The sequence below is a fragment of the Bidens hawaiensis genome, unplaced genomic scaffold, assembly GCF_021521415.1.
Source record: "Bidens hawaiensis isolate Kalapana, Puna unplaced genomic scaffold, B.hawaiensis_p1.1 tig00015556_1, whole genome shotgun sequence".
Lineage (NCBI taxonomy): Eukaryota > Viridiplantae > Streptophyta > Magnoliopsida > Asterales > Asteraceae > Bidens > Bidens hawaiensis.
The window spans coordinates 43451-59630 of NW_027492394.1; the positions used below are offsets into that span (position 1 = coordinate 43451).

Below are 16180 nucleotides of genomic sequence, written 5' to 3' on the forward strand. Positions count from 1 at the left end.
CCTTATGCGTGTAGCCATGCTGCGCGGGTGGCCAGTCCCTAATGGCGGGTATCCGCACCTGCGGGAACAGGCGGATACTTGGAAACCATAGGGAGGCATTTCCTGCGGGACCAGCTTGCGTACCGCATGTGAGGTCGTCACAACTCTGAGCGTGGTGGGTCCTGCGGGTTTGGTAGGTCGCGGCGCAGACGTCCTTATGGTGAAGTCTGCGGGTTCAACTGCGCAGACGTCCGTTTAAGGAGTCTTGCGTGTTCAACTGCGCAGACGTCTCCTTTTAAGGGAGTCTTGCGGGTCCTAACCACCTCTGCTGGGACCTACCTCTTCAATACCTTATTGTATTAGTTGAACTCGAAATCATATTCTTTGGACTGTGAATTGACCAATCTGTATGCTTTAGGGCTCAAATTGTGGTGAATTTGGTATGCACATAAGGTGTTTGATGAATTGCCTCTGTGAAACGAAAGTGATGCTGAAGTTTAAATAAGTTAGATTATGGCCTCTTTAGATTCCTTAGTGGGTTTAGGAAGTGCCTGCACTTGTTCTTCCGGTCAATTAGAAGGCGCACGTGTGTCGGTTAAGACGGTTTATTTTCCCGCTAGATGGAGGCATGTTTCAATCTGTACATATTCTGTGACTACTGAAATTATAGCTGATAAAGGGGCTTCTGTATCACTTAATGCCACTAGTAAAAGTAGCAATGAAGGTGCTTCTGGTGTTTTAGTTAAATCGGCTAGACGACCCGTGTTGAAACCAGCTGAGTCTAAGATGGAACGATCAAGGTTAGGCGAACGGAAAGAGAGAAATAAGGTTATTGGGTCATTTGAGAAAGCTGAGAAGTTAGAAACATATAAGAAAACAAAAGTACTAAATACAAACGATGGAAATCGGGGTAATTCAACAACCAACGGGAAAGCTAAAACGCTTAAAAGTGTGTGGCGGAAAGGGAATTCGGTTGCAACAATAGAAAAGGTAGTGAACGAAGCTACACGGGTCGAAAAGGGTCAGGAAAAAAAGTCAAAATTTGAGGTCGAAAGTAAACCCTTGGCTACACTAAGACCACCTCAAAGAGTCCAACCACAATTACAATCAAAACCACTTTCCACAGTTAAAAAACCACCTATCTTGAAAGATTTAGGAGCTGCTTCAAAATCTGATGAAAACGATTCTGATACAAAAACAAGAGAACGGAGCGGACCCATTTTGATTGACAAATTTGCTTCTAAAAGATTGAGTGTTGACCCGCCAATAGCTCAAGCGGTTTTAGCACCGCCTAAACCAGGAAAGACACCGCCTCCCGGGAAATTTAAGGATAATTGTAGAAAAAAGAGTGGTGGGCCTGGTGCGCAGGCTCTTAGGCTCAAAGCCAAAGTTGATGATGTGATTCATGATGATGAAACATCAGAGCTTAATGTTTCCATCCCGGGTGCAAAAAAGGGGAGGAAATGGAGTAAGGCTATTAGAAAAGCGGTTAGAATGCGGTTAGCTCGTGAGGCTGAACCGGTTAAGGTTGAGATAATGGAGGTTGATGAAGAGGGTATGTTAATTGATGAGCTGGCGTTTAATTTGGCAGTTAGTGAAGGTGAGATTCTAGGGCATCTATATGCAAAGGGGATTAAGCCTGATGGGGTGCAACAGTTGGATAAAGAAATGGTGAAAATGGTTTGTAGGGAGTATGAGGTGGAGGTTCTTGATGTGGTTCACAAAAAAGAAAGAGATATTAGATGAAGATGATCTTTATAGTTTACAAGATCGACCCCCAGTTCTCACTATTATGGGTCATGTTGATCATGGAAAAGTAAGCGGTAACATATATGATCTTTCACAAAAAATTGTGCTTTAAGTGTGTTTAAAGACTAATTCTTGATAATACTACCTTTTTTTTGTATTTGGCAGACAACACTTCTGGATTATATCCGGAAAAGCAAGGTACCAAGGCTTCATTTCTTTACACCTACTAATATGAATAAGTTATTTCTTGTAGTTATAAGTTAGTTTTTGAGTGAAGAATGAAGATGATAGATCTCTAGCATAACTTAAAACATGCGTATTTAAGTTTTACAGGTGGCAGCTTCTGAAGCTGGCGGGATCACACAAGGAATTGGGGCGCATAAGGTCCTGGTGCCTATTGATGACACTATGCAACCGTGTGTTTTCCTTGACACTCCTGGACATGAGGTAATTTCATAATATTCTTATAGATTTTGGTACATGTAAAAACCCATGAGCCCTTGTTGCCCCTTTTAAACGTATAAATATTGAATGTGCAAGTAAGAACATAAAACTGTATTGTTAAAATAAGTATTACATTAGATATAACCAACGATATTTCAACATTTTGGCAGTATACTCCACTAACTTCTTTTGCAAAGGTTGACTGTTTTTCTTTAATTTGTTGAAATTGCTATCTTGACCTTTTGGACAGGCTAAATGCTTATGTTGAACAAGTTTATTTATGGGTTAAGGTTGGATAAAATCAATAATCATCAAGATTTTAGCGGTTTAGTATAATTTTTTTATTGTTCAAGTTCACCCCTTGGCTTTTTTAAATATTATTATTATATTTTTTGTCCCCATGGTGCCAGCTTGTCACCTGTTCAACAAGTCAACAAAAAATAAAAAATGTAACTGTTGCAAAATAATAATAATAATAATAATAATAATGAAATATAGAAGTTTAAGTTGCTAAGCTGCTGCAAGTTGGTTGGTTGTATCCATCGTTAACACTTATGTTGGTTGAGAACACTTTTGACCTGCTTGGCCCGTTTACCGTTTTGCCAACTTCTATTGTTTTGGTTGGAGATTTGAAAATAACCACCTTGTTTTGCAGGCTTTTGGTGCAATGAGAGCTCGTGGAGCTAGGGTTACAGATATTGCTATTATTGTAGTGGCTGCTGATGATGGGGTACGCCCTCAAACAATCGAGGCCATAGCCCATGCCAAGTCAGCCGGTGTGCCAATAATCATTGCCATTAACAAGGTATAATAGGTGTACTTAAATGGCCCCACTTGCCATGTTGCCTGCACATTTTCCTAATTTTTACTAATTTATTTAATATTATAGATAGATAAGGAGGGAGCTTCAGATAGAATCATGCAAGTTATGCAGGAGCTTTCTTCAAATGGTTGCCAACCAGAAGATTGGGGTGGTGATGTGCCTATGGTTCAGGTGCTCCAGAAAAGCCCTTACCTTCTTTTTTTCATTCTAATGTTAATATTCTTCTCACAATTCTTATTATCGATTTATATTTAACAAATTTAAAGCTCCTGTCACAGATCAGTGCTCTTACTGGCAAGAATGTTGATGATTTGTTGGAAATCATCATGCGCGTTGCAGAGGTAAACTTATACATTGCATGTACTGTGTTTGTTAAAATGTTGGATTTTGGTATACCTTCTGGCATGGGTCAAGCTGGGTTGACTGGAAATGCCATTTTGTCCAAACTTCATAATTTTTAAACATGGTTACCAAGTCAGGCATGCTTTCAAAAGTGATATTATTTCTAATTTTGTGAATAAAATAATTACCTGAATGGACCCATTAATAAGAAATGGATCCAAAAGGGATTTAACCTTTTTTATGCTAATACATATCAATCAATCAATCAATCAAACCCAGTGAAATCCCACCAATAGTAACTATAAGTAGGGTCTGGGGACGGTGGGATGTAGGCACACCGTACCTCTATTTCAGAGGATAGAGAGGTGGCTTCCAATGAGACCCCCAGCTCTAAAAATCATATGTAAGCGACAATATAGAGGAAAATCAAATTGCAACACCAATAATAATGACAATAGTAATAATAATAATAATAATAATAATAATAATAATAATAATAATAAATTTATTAGTATTATTAATATTGTAATACTTAAATAGATAAGAATAATAAGCGCAAAATACAAAATAGCAATGTCTGGAGGTGTAATATGAGAAGATATAGCATAGTGAGGTGTGATAAAAGGAATGTAAGGAGAAGCCCCCTAAGATATTACTTCATCCATACAAGTCTTGCACCTTAATTCTACGTCTCCAAGAATTCCTATCATCAACCATGTCCTCAGAAAGGTTCAGCAAATCATGCCTAATCCTCTGCTCCCAAGTCAATTTAGGTCGGCCTCTGCCTCTCCTTCCCTCTATAGTGATGTTTTCTACAAATCTAACAGGATTCGTCGTTTGTCTTCTCTTCACATATCCAAACCATCTCAGTCTCCCCTCTCTTATCTTGTCAGATATGTAGCAACCCCTAATCTCTCCCGAAACACGTCGTTTCTTATTCTGTCTAACCTTGTGTGCCCACACATCCATCGTAGCATTCTCATCTCTGCTACCTCCATCTTCCGCGTGTGTGCCTTTTTGATGGCCCAACAATCTGTTCCATATATCATTGCGGGTCTAATTGCGAGTCGATAAAATTTTCCCTTTAGTTTAGTTGGAAATCTCTTGTCGCACAATACACCTGTGGCTGCTCTCCATCTACACCATCCTACCTGGACTCGGTGGGCCACATCACTATCTAACCCCCCATCGCTCTGGACAAATGATCCTAAATACTTGAACTTTGTTACCTGCGGGACCACATGTCATTCAATGGTGATCTGGACGTCCTCATCGTCATTTACCCCACCGAAATCACAGTGGAGATACTCGGTCTTAGACCGACTAATCTTTAAACCTTTTCTCTCCAAAGTTGTTCGCCACTCCTCTAACCTCATGTTCAGATCTTGTTTTCTCTCAGCAACCAACACAATATCGTCAGCGAACATCATACACCATGGGACTGTCTTCTGAATCAACTTTGACAGCTCGTCCAAGACTACTGCAAAAAGAAACGGGCTCAACGCTGACCCCTGGTGAAGGCCTACCTCGACAGGGAAGAAGTCGGTATCTCCTACGGGCGCACGAACACTTGTAGCACTCTTGGCATACATATCCATAATTATATCTATATATTTCCTCGGGACCCCTCTAGCCTTTAGGCAATCCCAAAGCACTTGACGCGGCACGCTGTCGTATGCCTTTTCTAGGTCAATGAACACCATATGCAGGTCTCGCTTCTTCTCCCTATACTTTTCCATCAATCTTCTTATGATGTGTATTGCTTCCGTGGTGGAACGCCCTGGCTTCCCGAATTGGTTCACCGTAACCTGAGTTTCCCGTCTAAGTCTAACCTCAATGACTCTTTCCCATACCTTTATGCTCATACATACATATTAATTTTTGTGTTATTTTTTCTTGATTATATAGCTACAAGAATTGAAGGCTAATCCTTGTAGAAATGCAAAGGGTACTGTAATTGAAGCAGGTCTTGATAAATCAAAAGGACCAGTAGCTACTTTTATCGTGCAAAATGGCACACTTAAAAAAGGGCATGTAGTAGTTTGTGGCGAAGCCGTTGGAAAGGTTGGTAAAATTGTTCAATAGTTAACCAGTTTAAAACATTTAATTAGATTGAATTCATTTTATATGATCCCTAAAGAGATTTCCTCTTTTGGATATTACAGGTTCGAGCTTTGTTTGATGATTCTGGAAAGTGTGTTGATGTTGCTGGACCATCAATACCAGTACAGGTCAGACAACAGGTCAGACTTTTCTAAAAATTGATTATGTTTTTCGTGTATATTACGACCCATGCTAACAGTAATTCACACCAATTTGGCCCGTTTCAACCTGTATCAATATGATTGCTGTTTGACCATTAAAATGATCTGTTTTGACCCGAATTTCTGACTCATTTAAAGTTTTCAACCTGTTTGTTTTGACCTGAATATGTTTGACCCATTTCAACTGTTAAAGATGGCATGTTTTGACCCGAATCTATTTGGCCTGTTTTGACTTGAATATGTTTGACCCGTTTCAACCCATTAAAATGGCACATTTTGACCAAAATCCATTTGGCCCGTTTTGACCTGATCACTTTTCATTTGTTCAGAAAATGGATCGTTTCAGCAGAAACCTGTTTTGACCTGAATATAGTTGACCCTTTTCAAGTTTTAATTCGTTAAAATTGCATGTTTTGACCAGAATCATTTTGACCTGTTTTGAGCAGATCACATTTCATACGTTCAGAAAATGGACCGTTTAAACGGAAATCTGTTTTGCTTGTTTCAACCAAAACTTGTTTGAGCCGTTTTAAAGACGTCTTGTACTCTCGTTTCAGCCCGACTTTAATTGACCTTCTTCTGCCCAACCCCTGACCAGTTTATATCCAACCTGTTTTACCCATTCAGAAAGTAACCCATTTCAATCTGTTTAAATGTTCAATATACAAACTTTTTTTAGTCTAAACACTTTTAACCCGTTCAAAACCACATACTTTACAGGTGATTGGATTAAACAACGTCCCATTGGCTGGTGATGAATTTGAGGTGGTCAACTCACTCAATATTGCACGCGAGAGGGCAGGGGAGCGTGCAAGATCATTAAGAGACGAACGTATACTGGCCAAGGCCGGAGACGGTAAAATTACGCTTTCGTCCTTTGCTTCTGCTGTTACTACAGGCAAGAATTCTGGATTAGATTTACACCAACTGAACATTGTTCTGAAGGTGGACCTTCAGGTATGCGATTACGTTCTAAAGAACATGTTTTGTCCTTTGTATGTGATTACATTCTAAAGAACACGTTTTTTCCTTTGTATGTGATTATGTTCTAAATAACACATTTAAACGATTTGATTCATGATTAGGGGTCAACTGAAGCTGTGAAACAAACTTTACAAAAGCTCCCACAAGATAATGTGACTTTGAAATTTATTTTACAAGCAGCGGGTGATGTCAGCAATAGTGATGTTGACCTGGCGATCGCAAGTAAAGCCATTATATTTGGGTTTAATGTGAAAGTAGCTGGTTCTGTTAAAAAGTATGCTGACAATAAGGGCGTTGAGATACGGATTTATAAAGTTATATATGATCTTCTTGATGATGTGCGGGCCGCAATGGAGGGACTACTAGACCCTGTTGAGGTGTGTTCAAGTTTTATTATTATAGCCTTATAGGGTGCCAAAATGGATGGGGTAATGAGTTGGGGTTGTTATTGGGTCGGGCCGATCCACAAACATCTTGTTATCATCATTGTTTCGTGAATTTTACAAAAATTCATGTGCATTTGACCCGTGGCTGTAAACAAGCCAAGCCTAGCCAGGTGGGCTCTGGCTCAGCTTATTTACATCTGAGCCAAGCCGGCTCTGCTCGTTCATCTTAACAAGCTGAAATGTTGAGCTCGGTTGCTGCTCAAAAGCATATAAGGAGCCAACGAGTCAACTAACGAGTGAGCCATGGGCCGAGTTGACCTTGGCTCGTACTCAGCTTGTTTATAAACGAGCATATATCTAGCCAGCCACAATCTTTCTGAATGACACTAATTTTACCCAACTGACCCATTATATTTGTTGCCCGTTAATTAAAGTTTTAAATTTTAACAATTACAAGTTCTTACATCTAGTTATAAACCTATAACCGTAGCCTTATCACGAATCTTCATTTTCATGATTTGTGGATTCTTTTTGTACTTTTTAAGTAAAAGACTCTTGGTATCTTGCAGGAACAAGTGCTGATTGGTTCGGCAGACGTTCGGGCGGTGTTTAGAAGCGGCAGTGGGTGGGTTGCTGGATGCATGGTGACCGAGGGAAAAGTAACAAAAGATTTTTTAGTTAAGGTTAAGAGGAAAGGAAAGACGCTTTTTGTTGGTGTCCTTAATTCTTTGAGACGCATCAAGGAAGATGTCAAAGAGGTGTGTATGAACAATTCAATGTCTTAAATATGATTAGAAAAACAATTGATCATATATTTGATCTTTTTTTCTTTCGAACAGGTGAATGCAGGTTTAGAGTGTGGGATTGGAGTTGATGACTTTATTGAATGGGAGGAAGGTGACGTGATTGAAACGTTCAATTCAATTCAGAAAAGACGAACACTTGAAGAAGCATCGACTACCATGACAGCGGCATTTAAAGAAGCAGGAATCGAGATGTAGTAATATGAAATAGAACAGAAACCTTAACCTTCATCCTATGTTTATGACAAAAGTCTCATACAAGATTATCAACAATCCAACATGTTAGCATCATCAGCAATATGAACAACTTCTCCAGTTTTCCATGCAGAAATTATGTACGCTGCTACATTGTACATATAAGTAGAATTCGGGCTTGTAAAGAGGGGCAAAATCAGCAATTTTCACATAGTCAAAAAGCTCGGTTGCTGGAAAACAATGGGGTGGAAGTTGTGGGGTGAAAGGATTTTGATAGGCGAAAGTTGATGCATCATGTTTGTTGATCAAACATTTTGATCCTGTATCTGCTTTTTTGTCACTTGGATGGAGGTTTGAAAACTTACTTTTTGGTAGTAAATATGTGGTGGTTTCAGGATATATAATATATATGTGTGTATGTATACCAGGAGTGAAACAAGTGTCCGTGCGCCAGTGGGGGATACTGATTTCTTTCCTGTAGAGGTAGGTCTTCACCAGGGGTCAGCGTTGAGCCCGTTTCTTTTTGCAGTAGTCTTGGATGAGTTGTCAAAGTCGATTCAGGGGACTCTCCCGTGGTGCATGATGTTCGCAGACGATATTGTGTTACTTGCTGAGAAAAAACAAGATCTAAACATGAGGCTTGAGGAGTGGCGAACAACCTTAGAGACAAAAGGTTTAAAGATTAGCCGATCTAAGACGGAGTACCTCCACTGTGATTTTGGTGGGATAAACGACAATGAAGACGCACAGATCACAATTGAAGGGCAGGTGGTCCCGCAGGTAACGAAGTTCAAGTACTTAGGATCATTTGTACAGAGCGATGGGGAATTAGACAATGATGTGACCCACCGAGTTCAGGTAGGATGGTGTAGATGGAAAGCAGCCACAGGTATATTGTGCGACAAGAGTTTCCCGACTAAACTAAAGGGAAAATTCTATAGGGTGGCAGTTAGACCTGCAATGCTATATGGAACAGATTGTTGGGCCATCAAGAAGGCACAAGTGCGGAAGATGAAGGTAGCAGAAATGAGAATGCTACGTTGGATGTGTGGGCACACAAGGCTAGACCGAATAAGAAACGGTGTGTTTCGCGAGAGATTAGGGGTGGCGAACATAGCAGACAAGATAAGAGAGTGGAGATTGAGATGGTTTGGACATGTAAAGAGAAGACAGACGACGAATCCTGTTAGATCCGTAGAAAACATTACTATAGAGGGGAGGAGGGGTAGAGGACGACCGAAATTGACTTGGGATGAGAGGATTAGGCATGATTTGATAGACCTAAACCTCTCCGAGGACATGGTTGAGGATAGGAATTCGTGGAGAAGTAGAATTAAAGTTAAGGATTTTTAGAGAGAATTGAATACCTTAGGGCTTAGACTTAACTTATTTAGGTCACGTACCATAATGGTATTTCCCTTACATATATTATTATTATTATTATTATTATAATTATTATTAGCTTTTATATAGCTGTTAAACTGTGATCTTATTATTAATATTATTATAATTAGTAGTAGTTTTTATATAACTGTTAAATTTTGATTTCCTTTATTTTGCTTCATTCACATGTACTTAGAGCCGAGGGTCTCTCTGGAAGCCACCTCTCTATTCCTTTGGATAGATGTACGGTGTGCCTACATCCCACCCTCCCCAGACCCTCTTATAGCTTTGCTGTCGGTGGGATTTTACTGGGCATGATTGATTGATTGATTGATGTGTGTTTTATGTTTATCTCAAACGGGTTAAATGGAGAAGTTATGAATTATATATACGGAGCTTCTAACCGGACACATGTTTGCAACCATGCCCTCCTTTGCATAAAAACAACTCACTTTGATCGGTTATACAATAAATCAATTTATATAACTTTTGATGGTAGCAATTTCCATCTTATTTGTTTATGGCTTAGTGGTCTGTTATGATTGATCTTATACAAATTTGACTCGTTATCAATCTGCGATGCCCGCTCACCTTCCCATGGCTTGTATGTTGTATGCACTCAGTAAATACAATGGTGGTTTAATGCTAAACCTTTTAAACATTTCATCAAACACTTTGGACATTCCAGTCCACACTATGAATATTGAATATTTATAAAATGCCTCACATAAATAAGGTTATTATAGTGTATATAAGGTTTTATCTGTCATTCCAAATTCAAACTCAACACTGCCAAAAACCGAGTGATTAAAAAAGTTTCAAAAGTGAAGGTCTTATACAAACTAAAACTACCAATTTCACTTTAAGCACTCAGCCAGGATTTAGACAAATTTGTCACTGTCCTCGCCAGAAAGTGACGAATTTAAAAACTTTTATCATTGCCCAGGTAAAACAAACAACAGGTCGAGTCATGCCAATTACACAGTAAAACTGAGTTTTTACGGTAAATTATAAGTGTGTCAAAAAGAGCTATATTTTACAGAAAGAATATTATATGTATCTCGCCATCCCGTTCTCTATTAACCTCACTCAACATATTCCTTACTCAGCATCCACTTACCAAAATCAGTCTAACAATAATAAACATCTCCCATGCAAACTAAAAGGCAAAACTTAGCATTCCATCTTCATGTTTCCACGCCTCCTTAAAATTCATAGAGACTCTGACGTGGCATCCCATTTTCACCTCTACAAGTTGCAAAATAAAATGACCTATGAGCATTGTAACCATCAAAGCACAACTGTAACTTACATAACTGAAATAAAAATAAGTGTTTGTGGTGAGTACCATGCAGCGCCTGTTTCATGGATCAATTTGAGATTTGATACGTTTGATGAGATCGGCTTTTAACGATCGAGGAATTTGAGAAATAAACACAGCCTTCACATCAGCTGTCATTTTCCTCCTGCATACATATTGCACCAATTAAAACCTCATATCTTTTACACCAACAACATATAATAATATGCATGCATACATTCACATTCATAAACATATATATAGGGAGAGGTTTATTACAGGAGATTAAGTTATTGCGAGAAGAAAAAGAAGCCTTTCATTTATTTTTTTCTATCAATGGTTAAAATTTTAAAAACTTTACTTCTTATACACAAATGTTATGTTATATACAGTAAATAACAATTAAACTACTTTTTTTCATATGTTTAAATTTTACTTTAAAACATTTATACACATGTGTAGGCTATGTGTATCAAACGTAGATAAATAGATGCATAAAATGTTAAAATAGATGAATAAACATTGCCTATTAACCACCTTTTTGTATTTTAAAACTATCTAAAATTGAAAATTTGAAAAATTCTTTTTCTTCTTTCTCCTCTCACACTACTAACTCTTCTCGTTTGATCCCTCCCATATATGTTAAAGAGGGACTTACTTAAGTTCATTCCTTTGTAATGTATCACCACCTTCATCTCGTATACTCAGCTTCTTTGCTCGCATGAAACTCGCCACCTCATTGGAATAACCACAGTTTCTCAGAAAGGAAGAAGCTTCTTTCTTGAGACTGAATACTCAAATGCCAAAATAATATATACTCCATAAGATACTATGAGGAAACAAACATGACAAACTACCATATAAAAATCAAGCAAGAAATCAACTTGAAGACATAAAACTATATAAATCTAGCGGCACAGTCATCCTTGCAGGTTGAAATAAGCTTATTCTTAACTCCTAGCACAATTATTTAAGGTAAAAAGTCATATACATAAGAAAACAACCCTTTAAATGTCAGCCCAACATTTACTTTTAACCCTTTATTTCCTATTTCTAATATCTAATTGCAATTTTTCAATGCTAAACTGTATAGAACACCGATGAAAATATCTGACAAACTATAGAATGCATCTCAAAACCACAAAGCATAAAGCATTAACTAAAGATGCGAAAGTACATACCTTTCTTTCAATTCTTCATGTTTTGTTATTGATTTATGATCATTAACAGAATCACAAATTTTCTGTTCGTTACATTTCCTCTGCAAATCCGACTCATCAGAAACGTTTTTAGCAACACCATTATGCAATTTACCAGTTTCTTTTCCATTTGCAACAAATGCGTCTCCGTTCCTATAAATCTCAACATTCCCATTTGCCACATGTTTATTTTGACTAACACCGTTCTTCTCCTCCAACAATGGAAACTTCTTCTCACTTGTCTTCTTAACATGTGGCACTTTCGCATCGCCATTATTATCATTGTTCTCTTTATTATGAACAGTAATTTGAGGCAACTTTTTGATACCAAAACTGACCGGCTTCTTTTGAGGAACATAAACCGGTTTTACCACTTTAGATGAAGTTGCAGGATCAACTCTTGATTTGGGAACTTTTGAGCTATCGTTCCCGTTGTATTCATGTGATTTTGTTCCGTTTGTAGATAAGCTTTTGCTAGGTAGAGCGGTCCTTTGTTTGGTACGGGCAAAGAAAAGAATATAAACTTTCTCCGCTAAAACTTCTTCGATGTTTGAAACCGACACATAAGAATCATTGCAGCAATACCAACGTCCGATAGCATCCTGTAAACATATTTAAAACAACATGAGTAAACAAGCAACGACTCCCACATACATATTAACTAAACGTGGTAAAATGAGTGGTACTTTTTGTATGAGTTGACCTAAAATATATATTTTATCCAGAATTACTAAATTTTTATATGAACTATAACCCAAATTTGAATGCATGCATAAACCATCAAATCTGTAGTTTATTAACTATGCATGTGTATGTTAGAAATATTAAATTTTCTTTTTATGTATATCAATATGAGTAAATATATATATATTTGATTTTAAAAAATAAACAAGCCGGCTAAAGCTTTTTATGAACAGAGCTTGAGCTCCAAATTTCAGTTCTTTATGAAAAATGAGACGGTTCGGCTCGTTTACAGCCATACTTATAGCAAACTATTAGTGGGTCAGATTTAATGTGTGTTGGGTGGGGGGGGATACTATTTCGATAAAAACCTAATTTTTTTAATAAAATATTCAGGTTTTACACATCAACAATCAATTGATTCGGGTTTAAATTTTTGAATACAACATTAAGGTTTTACGCATCAACAATCAATTTTGTTTCGGGTTTTATGACGCATCAACATAAGCCAAATTGACTGATTCGTGGTAAATCAGTTCAAATTGCCACTCCAATACAGAAATACAGACTATTGAATATGAAAAGTTATAGCAAAGCATAATATAACCTTGATGTAAGCATAATAGTGTCCTGAATCAGGTGAATATCCTGAATGTATGATGGTAGCAAAAAGTTTATACTCTGGATGAAGATCCTGCAAAAACAATGATTAACTGAATCAGAAAAGAAGTTCCAAATAAATATATATATATATATATATATACTGAAAAAAACAGTACAAGTGTAACAAGTAAACACTTAAATGATAAGACTAGTGCTACATACCTGGCTCGTTTTGCACATGAAGCTTGAAAGTACTAGTACTTCCTCAAAAGTAATTGCTTTGTCTATCTTTCCACCATATATTCCTTCAAACCTCTAAATAACCACAAAAATAACTTAATTGGCCAACGCTTTTTATGATAGTAAATAAAACTCAATAAAAATATCCACTGATATAAATATAGAACCCACCTTTAGTTGAATTACAAGAATGTTAGGTGCCTGAAGAATAGACATTTGCTTTCTTGCTGCTACCAACTTTTTACAACTACAAAATCACAATTTTTATATAAACAAACACAATATAAGACATACATACATAAGCAATACGGTAAGAATAACGGTATGCTTACCTATCACACTTGTATTTATTATTCCCATCTAAAGTCTCGGGTTGAAAAAAACTCTCAAAAGCGTCTTTAAGCGAATTACTATTTAACACATCGATGCTAATATCCATTATCTCATCAACCTTGTTAGACTCATGGCCACAAACAAGACACTTCACTTGGCTCTGCAAAGCGCCCCCAAAAATCTCTTTAACTACCGAACTGCCACTGAACCCGTCACTGCCTCCATTACTAATAACCTTACGTCTTTGTTGTTGCAACTTCTTTAGCCGAAGACACGTGGTGTGGCACGCATCAATAACGTATCGAAGAAACTCGTGCGCGTCTTCTTGTCTTCCGAGACGAAAATGGTCTGCAAAGAGTTTTAAACCGCCAATTATCTTCCCCGGTGTTTCTGTGGTTGAGTCGGCGGTGAGAGAACGAACGATTCTCTTTTCAAGTAGACAAAACGGGCAATCGCTCTTTTTGTCTTGCTGTGCTAGTGACTCGCCTGCAAACACATAGCAATAATAGGGTGTTTATTATTCGGTCTGAAACTGATTAAACCAAAAACCAAACCAAATTCTTATTCGGTTATTCGGTTTGGGTTGTAGCCATACCCGAATAACCAATTCAGTTTTCAGTTTTACAAAATTCTGAAATTATTTAACTGAATAAACTGATTAAGAGATTCAGTTATTTGAAAGGTTTAAAAAGGCGGAAACGAGCCTCGAGGCGTTTTCCAACAGACTCTCGAGGCGTAAGCCTCGAAACATTGTTAAAAAATATTAAAAATATATATATAATCTATAAAAATCACACTTTAACATAAAATAAACATTATGAATATTATAAAACCTTATTTAGTAATAAAACAAATATCATAAAATAGTTCAATCACTAATTTAATACAAAACAAACTTCATAAAATTGTTCAACAAAAAACAGACATCATAAAGTAGTTTTTTGTTGTGTCTGTGTTGTTGCTGCTTGTTGTTGTGAAAGGAGGCACACCAATTAAACCCTAACCATTATACAACGATGATGTTTTTTAAGTCCACTAACAGTAAATGTTGGGCTGACCCACTAATTAAGTCAACTAAACACTAAATGGTAAAAAAAAATCCAGAAAATAAAAAAATTCGGCATATTTCATTATTTCACAACTTCTAGTGAGGCTTAAGCCTCAACGCCTCGCCTCGAAGCCTCACCGCCTCAGACCGCCTCGGACCGCCTCACAAAGGTCGAGGCTTAGGTTTCAGTAAACCCTAATGAGGCTTAGGTTTCAGTAAACCCTAAATTAGCGCCTCAGAAAGCCTTTTTAAATCATGATTGTTTGGTTAATCAATTAGAAGGTTGTAAACATGTAACCATAACTGAATAACCAGTTTGGTTATTGGTCTTACAAAATGCTGAATTTGTTCAACCGGATAAACCGATTACGAAATTTGATTATTTGGTTAACCAATTTGGGGGGTTGTAAGCTGTAACAGTAACTGAATAACCAGCTAGGCAGTTGAATTCAATTGGTTATTCGCTTATTTAGTTCGATTTGAAGCAAATTTATTTTGGTTAACCCAAATAAACCATAAAAACCTATAACTGAAACAAAAAAAGCCCTAAATTTGACCCTAAAAACCAAAAAAGCCCTAAAATTGAAGCTATGAAGACACCTGTAACCCTAATGCATATATTCTAAAGGGGAATTAACAATTAGTGTTCAGAAATCAAAAATTAAGACTGAAATTAAGGTGAATTGAAGTTAAGGGTATTGAATTACCATTTCCCTAAATCCCAATTTAATAACAAACCCTAGTAATAAAAATTAGGTCAAAGTAACAAACAAATTGATACAAAAGTAGAATAAGAAGACGTACAGAAAGCAGAGTGTTGAAGCTGGAGACAGAAATTAGCAAGTGGTGGGGTATAGGTCAAGCACTGGAGAACGGCGTTGAGGTAACACGTGTTGCCAAGGTTCCTGAAGCCTAAAGGTGGAAGACTACCGTTCCTCCGTGGCTTCTTATTGGATGATGATAATAATAATAAATTAGTCTGCCAGCTCATTTGCAATCTACAATCAGCTAATAACAGCCACGAGGACATCTCGCTCCTGTTGCTGCTGATTCATTGAACAATATTAATATTATTAATCGCCACCGGAACCTGGCCGTAGCGGATCGCATGCCGTGAAATTATTGTATCTATCTATATCTATATTGGTTAATAATAATGGAGAAGAAGGTGGTGGTAGAGGTTAGGGTTATTGTGGCGGAGTGTGTTGAAATGGTTCCGTTTGGCATGTCTGTCTGATGTTATTACCCCATAACATATTGCTGCACACAGGCGACTCGCTTGTAAGTTTAATACTTTGTTTGTTTATTGTCTTTAAGGAACTATACTTTCCTAAATTAGCAACTACCCACCTCCTACTTTTTGCTTTTTTGGATTATGTAATGATGAAAAATATACTTGTTTTTCAATTTATGGAATTTATCTT

At 37.4% G+C, this 16180-nt stretch overlaps 1 protein-coding gene and 1 pseudogene across 2 annotated transcripts; one reads left to right on the plus strand and one right to left on the minus strand.

Annotated features, from left to right (window-relative positions):
• Positions 1 to 339: 339 nt before the first annotated feature.
• LOC143549406 (translation initiation factor IF-2, chloroplastic-like) lies at positions 340 to 8347 on the plus strand (annotated as a pseudogene). Its single transcript, XR_013138133.1, has 12 exons — positions 340 to 1795; positions 1894 to 1926; positions 2062 to 2175; positions 2828 to 2977; positions 3062 to 3166; positions 3274 to 3336; positions 5246 to 5401; positions 5503 to 5568; positions 6322 to 6558; positions 6687 to 6962; positions 7541 to 7729; positions 7811 to 8347. The product of XR_013138133.1 is annotated as a translation initiation factor IF-2, chloroplastic-like (transcript).
• Positions 8348 to 10246: 1899 nt separating this feature from the next.
• On the minus strand, positions 10247 to 15963 carry LOC143549407 (ubiquitin carboxyl-terminal hydrolase 25-like). The gene is made up of 9 exons (XM_077040305.1): positions 15561 to 15963; positions 13708 to 14194; positions 13547 to 13622; positions 13358 to 13450; positions 13140 to 13226; positions 11834 to 12453; positions 11311 to 11439; positions 10701 to 10818; positions 10247 to 10600 (listed from the first exon to the last, which is right to left on the minus strand). Exons 1-8 carry the CDS (start codon positions 15784 to 15786, stop codon positions 10716 to 10718), a joined length of 1821 nt encoding a protein of 606 aa, XP_076896420.1. The 5' UTR covers positions 15787 to 15963; the 3' UTR covers positions 10247 to 10600; positions 10701 to 10715.
• Between the last annotated feature and the right edge of the window lie 217 nt (positions 15964 to 16180).

What these genes read in the sequence shown, in the direction of transcription:
- LOC143549407 (XM_077040305.1), bottom strand. Translation starts at nt 15,786, where the DNA reads ATGTCCTCGTGGCTGTTATTAGCTGATTGTAGATTGCAAATGAGCTGG. An exon ending in ACTATTATGCTTACATCAAG is followed by an intron (nt 12,454 to 13,139) that starts GTTATATTATGC and finishes ATATGTTTACAG; the next exon opens with GATGCTATCGGACGTTGGTA. An exon ending in TTACAAAGGAATGAACTTAA is followed by an intron (nt 10,819 to 11,310) that starts GTAAGTCCCTCT and finishes ATATGTATGCAG; the next exon opens with GAGGAAAATGACAGCTGATG.